This window comes from Meriones unguiculatus, chromosome X (assembly GCF_030254825.1).
Source record: "Meriones unguiculatus strain TT.TT164.6M chromosome X, Bangor_MerUng_6.1, whole genome shotgun sequence".
Taxonomy (NCBI): Eukaryota; Metazoa; Chordata; class Mammalia; order Rodentia; family Muridae; genus Meriones; species Meriones unguiculatus.
The window spans coordinates 36,161,453-36,170,374 of record NC_083369.1 but is presented as its reverse complement, the minus strand read 5'-3'; the positions used below and the strand labels follow the sequence as shown (position 1 = coordinate 36,170,374).

At 41.1% G+C, this 8,922-nt stretch overlaps 1 protein-coding gene across 1 annotated transcript; it reads right to left on the bottom strand.

Annotated features, from left to right (window-relative positions):
• Positions 1–1,848: 1,848 nt before the first annotated feature.
• On the bottom strand, positions 1,849–7,656 carry LOC110544653 (inhibitor of nuclear factor kappa-B kinase subunit alpha-like). The gene is given in 3 exon segments (XM_060374630.1): positions 1,849–2,705; positions 2,707–4,268; positions 7,578–7,656. Coding segments are annotated over 3 exon segments (2,226 nt in total). The 3' UTR covers positions 1,849–2,120.
• Positions 7,657–8,922: the final 1,266 nt, after the last annotated feature.

Genomic DNA, 8,922 nt, shown 5'->3' with positions numbered 1-8,922 from the left:
AAACATATTAGCATAACAATTTTTTATATCCAAGAAACTAAAATTAAACAATTCTCACTACATTCCTGTGTTTAGGGGTGGTTGTTTGTGGGGTGCCACATCTATGCTCTCTTTTCCTCAGTTGGTTATCCTTGGATGTAATTGCTTGTAGTCAGTTTACTGTCAGAGACAGCTATACCCTCTTCTCTTTGTGCTGAGTTTTCTCATTTGGCTTTCTTAAGGATTTCCCCTTCATAATCTTCTTTCCCCTCTTGAAGCCATTATCCTAAAGGGCTTAACATTTGCATATGGTTGAATGGTGGAGGATTCAACCTGTGATCTCTATAGTGAATTCCAGGAGCTGCTTCAAATGACTCTGCATCACCTTTACCCACCCGATACACACCTCCTTGTAATACATCTCAGAGTCTTGTACTGATTTACTAAGGATCTCTTTATCAGAGCCCATCAAAGCACATGTCAGATGCCACAATCAATTGACCTGAAACCAAAACCTTGTGGAAGGAGTCCTGAGTGTTTGATTACACCATCTTCAAGATGCAGATTTGATGGCCTTTGTGTTCATAACCCTCTGTCACTAGCCATGCATTCATTGCCTTCATTATACCCTAATTACAAAGAGGAATCCAGGAAAGAGAATGGTACATGGCTTTCATGAAGCATTGACAATTCCTAATGATCTGATATAAAAAAAATGTGTAGGACCCAAGAAATATGCTCTTATTGTATTTAATTCTTTAAGCAAAATTCTTTCTTTTTGAGAATTTTGTACATGAGAGGTATATTTATTTTTTAACAATTTTAAAATCATTTAATATGCAAAGTGAAAAACTAGAATATAAAAGCATTTCACATTTTTTAAAACAAAATAACACCTTCTAAATTATTTAACAGAAGGCAGAGATCCACAATCTTTTATCTGAAACCCCTAAGTCCAGATGTTTCAGAATTAAAAAAAATTCAGATTTTAGAAAGGTAATTCAGTGCATACATCACGCTACATTAACCCTCAAAAGAGTTTGTGGCAATATACCCCCTTAATCAAACACATTAATATTTATGCAGCAAAATAAATGAATATTCACACTAAATGGAATAAACAGATTCAGTGTCAGGTCAGAATAGATCCAGAGGCAAGTAAATTTTGTTACCAAAAACCTTGAAAACCTTGTTTTCAGAACTTCTTGGATTTTGAAACTATAATTATAAAGGGATGCAGAGCTTTTGAAACTTGTATGACAAGACACAAAAGATTGTTTAAACAAGTGACCCATTTTTACAAATGCAAAAACATACAACCTTCAAATACATTATAAATTAACAGAAATCTTTTATATTATTATTAAATGTACACCTTAAATACACATACATATAGCACACAACACAGTTCATTATAGTCAGCTGATATCGAAGGCACATATGCACAATCCCTTAAGGACACTACTAAATGTACAATTATAAAGATGAGATTCCTCTAACTCCTTATGAGGCCAAGAAGAGCACATGCTGAGTGAAACCCAAGGAGGCAGGTGTCAGTCTTCAGGAAGCTCCATTTTACTTGTGAGCTGTCTCTTCCACAGAAACTCAGTAGACAACTTTTACTTAAAATGAACACTGGATGAATTTTTCGTCTCTGTATACTAATACCACATGGGCCCTATGCCTAAAATTTACAACTTTAGAAAATAATTTTTCCATCAGCTAAACAAGTAGTACTTTGCCAATTTTAATGATAAGCAGGTCACCAATGATATCCTTGGAGAGTTGCAGTGTTAAAAATAATTAACTTCACTATATGTTATAAAATCCTATCTGTTCAGAGGTCACAATCATTAACAAAAAAATCATGGTACTGTGCTTGTCTAGTCATTCGTAGTTTATGATCACAGCCATCTCTTCCACTGACTGGAACGTGAATTATGGCTTCAGCAAGAAAAGACGAAGTCTGAATATGTGCTGGAACAACTTCCATTGGCTTGAGGACAGTGAGCAAGTGGTGAGTCATTTTCTTAACCAACTCCAGTCAAGACTCATCATACTATTGCTTTGTTCCTCATTTGCTTCACGAATAATAGTACTTAAATGGCCAAGACAGTTCAGATTTTCTTCTATCATTTGTGCTAATGTCTCTCACACGTCAGAGGATGTTCACAGTCTGTTAATGTGGGGGGCAGCCATGCTGATGCTGGAGGGGTTACTGTGCCTTCTAGACTGGATCCTACAAGAGAGCGGGCAGAACTCTGTATACAGGCAATTTTAAGGAGGTGCCAAATTTCTTTCTGCCTCTTTCCCTGCATAAACATGACAGTATTGTCAGCTTCTTTGATGTTACTGAGAGCCACTTCCACCTTGGGGAGTAGATCAACAATCTTCTGCTTACAACCCAACAACTTGCTCAGGAGACGAAACAGCTCCTTGAGAACACGGTCCTGACACTGCACAGTGTACACAATGATCTTCACCATCTCTGTGCTATCACTGTAGGAGTGGTCTGTAGGTCTGCGCTTTAACTGCTTATAAAGATCAATGGCACGCTGTTCCAGAGATTCCATCAAGTCTCCCTGGCGTCTCCCATAGGGGCTCTTTTGCAGCTCCATGATTTCAGTATGCAAAGACATAATTTGATTCTCAAGGTATCCAATGACACCAACCTCAGCATAGTGAATGGCCTTTTCTTCCATTTATTTCCATGCTTTCAGCATTTTTTTCTGAAGAGATTCCATATGTCATCTGCTCACTGTATCTCTCCAAGTCAAGCTGGATGCTTTTGTGAAAAAACTCCAATTTAGCTTTGAGTTGCAGTGATGCTGAGATCAAAGTATTCTTCATTTTTGTCAAGTTAGCATTATATCTAAGAAGACTTAACACTGCTGCTCTCTGTCCCTGAAAGAGCCTGCTGTAGTCTTCTTTTAGCCCAGATACATAGTGCATTGCCTCAGCCCATACTTTACGCAGCTGTATAATTGGAAGCTGTATCTTGCTGTCTTGTACAATATAATTTACACAATCAGATAAATTCCTGGATGCAAATGGCCCTTCATACACAGTCTTACTTTTATCAAACAAATAAACCAGGTAGCTATCACAGCCTCTAACTCCATCTAGAACACATTGAGAGGCTGGTTTCCGAGGATCCGGAGAAATTCCTGTCTCTGACAGAAGTTCTTGAGAACCAGTACTTATTCCTGTTTCACGCTCAATTCGAGACTGTAGTGAATGAAGACTTTCGTCACACAGTAACAGAAAGATTTTTGCAGAAGTCATATTTAGGATGTGCACTATCTTTAAATTGAGAATGTGATCCATTAACACAAAACATTGTGGCTGCTTCAAAGTAAGATCAATAGGTCCCCCTCTCTGCTGTGGGTCCCAATTCAGCATCAACTGTAGCCAGCTTTCCATGGGCTCTACAATTAAACTACAAAGGCTGTTTGGCTGAGCTAAGTGGCTACTAAACCGAACTTCTCCGGTCATCTCTTCACATGCAAATATACACTTTGGATCTTTCTTCTTAATCTTCTCATGCCAGGTAAATGGCTGCAGATGATGCAAAAAAGGCCTATATCCGGCAATACATTCGAACACCATGGTCCCAAAGCTCCAATAATCCACAGTGGCTGTGTACGGCTTATTTTCAAAGAGCTCTGGGACCAAATACTGCAATGTTCCCACAAAAGACGTACAGAGACTTCCTTGATCAACATCCTTGGCATAACCCAAATCAATGATTTTATGCATTATCTTCCCACCAACATCTTGAAGAACTATATTTTCAGGTTTTAGACCTCGATATATAATTTTGTTTTTGTGCAAATATCGAATCCCAGATCCTATGTCACTCAGTAAAGAAAGTATCTGGCTTTCTTTAAGTCCACAACAATTTTCTGGTTTGTTGAGTAACTTCCGAAGGTCTCCTCCAGAACAGTATTCCATTGCTAGAAGTGGCACATCGTTAATTAGAAAATTCAATTCCTCAGGGACATCACAGGCCTTTACGACATTTGCATGGTTCAACTTTTTCATGATCTGGATTTCATGGCACCATCATTCTCTGTTTTTGGTACTTAGCTCTAGGCGACAAGACTTAATTGGTATTTTGAGATCAAGTTCCCGGTGCTGGTACAGGCAGACGTTCCCGAAGCCGCCGGTGCCGAGCGGCTCCCGCATCTCCCAAGGGCCACCCGCGCCCGGCCGCAGCCCTGGGGGGCCGCTCCATGGGGCGGGAGCGCCAGGCGCCTCAGGCTGCGCCCGAGGGTCACAGGCCGGTTCTGGGCCACCGAGCGAGAGGTATATTTACCCCATTTTCATGCCTTATTTCCTCTGCTCCAAAAACTCACAAATTCCCTCTGTAATCTTTCTTGAATTCATGACCTCTTCTTCTGTAACTAGGGTAAAGTTACATAAGCACACAGGTTTGTACCAAAAAGAAGACACACAGACACATGCACATATGTTCACAATCTCTCCGAGTCCATTTCATGTTGTGTCAATTAATATAGGTGTAGGGCTTTTGATGTGGGGTTGCATAAGGCAGCTCATCTTTGGAGAGAATTGATTCTCTCTCTCCCAGAAGCTACAGATAGTGTGTAACATGTGACATTTCCCCCTCAACATTTCTCATGTTGATTCTTTTTTTTTTTTTTTTTTTACTGTTCTAATGTCTTTTTTTTATATTTTTTTATCAGTTACATTTTATTAACTCTGTATCCCAGCTGTGTCCCGATCCCTCATTCCCTCCCAGTCCCTCCCTCCCTCCCTCATCTCCACCGTGCCCCTTTCCAAGTCCACTGATGGGGGGACCTCCTCCCCATTCATCTGATCCTGTTTTATCAGGTATCTTCAGGACTGGCTGCAAAGCCCTCCTCTGTGGCCTAACAGGACTGCTCCTCCCTTCGGGGGTGGGGAGACCAAAGAGCCAGTCATTGAGTTCCTGTTAGAAATAGTCCTTGTTCCCCTCACTTTGGGAAACCAATTGGTTACTGAGCTACCACAGGCTACATCTGAGTGGAGGTTCTAGGTTATATCCATACATGGTCCTTGGTTGAATGTCAGTCTCAGAAAAGACCCTGTGCCCAGATATATTTGGTCCTTGTGGAGCTCCTATCCTTTCCCCATCAGACTAACTCCCCTTCTTTCTTATGATTCCCTGTACTCTGCCAAAGGTTTGGTCATGAGTCTTTGCTTTGAAAACACTGCCAGTTGACTCTTATGGACATGATGTAAATATTGTTTCCACAAACGTATGGTTGATATTTCACTGAATTCAGCTTCCTTGTCTTGTATAGAGAAGATGCTAGGTCCCAGCTTTCATCCTGATCTTCTGGCTTTTACAGTCTGCCCAGCACCCTTTCTGTGATTTTCGTGAGCCTTGGCAGTATTGGGTTCCCTTGTAAAGGAAGTTTAAGTTAGAGCATGGCTGCTCTAGCAACTAACTAATCACATCCATAGTCCTTCTAAGTCTGTGTTATCCAGATGGAATACAAACATGCCTTTAATCCAGGAGTCAGAGGCAAGCAGATCTGAGTTCAAGGCCTGCCTGGTATAGAGCAAGTTTCAGGTAAAGAAAAGCTTAGGTGCATGAGTGGTGGTTCAGGTCTGTAATCCCAAACAATGAAGGCAAATTTATTTTGTAGAAGCAAGTACTCATGTTTGAAAGTGATGTTTAATTGAGTGGCAGACACAGTGATGAATCACAGAAAGAATTGACAGAATAAGACATGCCCGACGCTCATGAGATGAGAGAGGAAAGGGGAGCTATCTAAGGGACAAAACAGAATGAGAGGGAGAGGTGGTAGTTTCACAAGCAGAGTTTTATAGAAAGAGGTTGAATGAGAGAACAATCTAGACACAGGTGAAGACAGAATGAGCCATGGAATGACAAGCAGCCAGAAGAATAGAAAAGATTGCTGGAGTTACTTTGAGGCAATGGAGCAATTCAGGGGTCAAAAGAAGCCAGATTGTGTAAGTCAACTGAGAAGAGGAGTTTGAGCTAGTACAGCTATGAATCAACTTGCCCAGAGATCAATAATAAGAAGAAAGTATGAGCTTATTCAGCAGTAAGTCTCAGAGGCCTGGGTAAGATAGTATGGAGACTAGAAGTTTCCAGGACTAGGTCTAGGTGATATGAGACAGAGGCAGCAAGCCTCAGAGACAAAAATTGAACCAGGTAAATAAAAGCTCCTTTTACACTGCACCAGTTAAAATACTGGTGTTCTAGATGCTGTGTGTACTTCCTCAGTGGTGTAAGGTCATGTTCTCAATTAATCTCTTCCTTAAGCCACACATTTGTGAGAATTAGTTCTTAGGTGTCTGTCCTCTTCCTGTCCACTGACTAACACTCAGTACAGTACAGTCATGTGGCAGGTAATCCAGCAAGGGTTGAAGGAGATGTGGCCATGTTTCTTGAGGATTCTGTTACAAACTGAGGAGACAAACTTCCTCACTCAGAGCTGAGGATATTTATTGTCTGATGAATAGATATCTTTTCCACACCACTAAATATGAAATACCAAGTACTTTAAACACAACCTCTGCTCTGAGCCACCTCTTTTTCTTCTCTCCTCTTCTCTGACACCAGAGAGTTGTAGGATGTTAAGAATAACTAACAGACAATTGCCACAAATACGTTTTATCTAACATATGTTACATGTAGACTGCACAACTCTATCTCCTTGAAATTTGTGCAGTATCTTTGAAACAAGTTGTTGGGCTTCTAAATTAGAGTCATGGCACCTTTTGAAAACATTCCCAAGAATACTTTAACTGCTAAAACTGCCTTGGTTATGAACTGGTCTCTGGCCACTTAGACCGGCCATAAATTCCAATGGTAAACTGGTCTCTGAACCAGCCACTAATACCACACATAAATACAATGTGTCTCTGACTTTAAAGTTATGACAATTTAACTGCTATTGCTCCGATACTGTAAATAACGCTTGCTGCAGATGTCCAGAGCTGCTTTCTGTATATTTCACAATTTCTCTGTGTCTTAGTTAGGGTTTCTATTGCTGTGAAGAGACACAATGGCCATGATAACTCTCCTAAAAGAAAACTTTTAATTGAGGCTGCCTTATAGTTCAGAGTCCATTATTGTCAGGGCAGGAAGCATGGCAGCATTTAGGCAGACATGGTGCTAGAGAGGTAGGTGAGAGTTCTACATCAAAATCCACAGGCAGAAGGAAGAAACATTAAGCTACTAGGCCTTGCTTAATCTTCTGAAACATCAAAGATTATGCCCTGTGACACAGTTCCTCCCATAAGGCCACACCTCCTTCTGTAAAGCCACATATCCAAGAATGCCACTCCTATTGGGGTCTTTTCTCATTGAAAAGACCAAACAGTATTTGTCTTTGAAAACTCTCATAAACAGGAAGTCAAGGCTGCTTCCCACTATTTTCCTTGGGCAAGCCCCATTGGCAATCACACTGATCAATAAACTCTCCTCCATTGGACTAATTCAGGCATCTCAGGAGTTTTTCTCTTCAGCTGCTCTCTAATACCTGCACATCACACTAGGACCAGAGTACATTTCAACTGTAGAGAATTGTCAAATATTGTCAGGGTAGTGGGTTCCATACCCATCACCACAAGGTCAAGTCCAATTGCTGCATCAATACGTTGATGTGGAGGTAGAGGTCTGGATGTGATCAAGTCCATGGATGGTATGGCAATGCTCCTGGTCTCACTGGAGCCATCTTACCCACCATCCTCAAAGGAAATAAGATTATATCATTAGTCTTTCTGGAAGTCTCTCTGGTTTTTCCACAAAGTGCTTCATTTTTTGTGACACTCAGCGAGTTCTTCCCACTGATTGTCAAGCTTTGTCCAGGTACGTAGTCATTCTGACTATAATTGCTTTTCTTGGGGTCCCATGGCACTTAGTTGTGGGGCTTAGTCATGATGTCCTTTTGTATTTGCTCAGGATTGTCCCTGTTTCTTGACAGGGGACAACTGGGAACTTGAAGCACTGAAAATTTGAACCAGCCTGAGACCTGACCAGGTGTTCTGGGGGAGGAGACAAGAGAACCCAGATCTTGCTTACTGTCCCAGGGATTCTTTCCAAGCCCTTTCTAAGACCAGTGTATGGATGGTGACTACTTATGGGGTAGCGCCCTAGAGAGTGAGAGGCAGCTCCTCACTGCAGAGTAAATTCCATGGCTCTGGTCTGCACCACTGTGTGGTTCATGGTGACCCCATCAAAGCCCTACTCCCTCTGTGGTTCACTTAGTCATACTGTTCTTCATTGACTCTTCTCTCCAGCTTCACCCAACAGGGATGAGGGCAACAGTAACAAAGGCTGGACTTTTAGGGAGCCCTTTCTCCATGGCAGGCACTTCTTTTACTCCAGGTAATTTACTGAGGGCCTGCTATGTAGCAGGAAGTGGCCTAGGAGCTGGGCATGCTCCAGAGCACTGTTAAAAATGACAGCTTTTGTGGAGTTTATGTGGTGCTGTGTTCTATAGAAACACATTGAAGTTAATGAGTCAGCATGCTGCAATGTCCAGTGCAGTAGGAGCTGTGTTTTGGTGGTAGGAAAGCAGAGGAGGAGGTGTTTCCAGGAGTGTTTGGCAGGCAATCACTTCAAAAAATTTTTTGAGATTAAAATCACATCATTTCCTCTTCCCTTGTTTCTCCCCGAAACCTCCCGTAATCATCACTGTCTTTCAATACATCACCTCTTTCATCATTTTTCTTTGTTGCATTCATATATGTATACAATTCTTAAATGCATAATACAACCTTTTCATTCTGTATTGTATTACTTGTATGTATGTATATATGTGTGTGTGTGTGTGTGTGTGTGTGTGTGTGTATGTATGTATGTATGTATGTGTTTTCAACATTGAACATTTGGTTTGGATAACCAGTTGGTGTTTATGTTCTTAGGGAAGTCTATTTCCCCTTCTTTCAGAATTTCTTAGT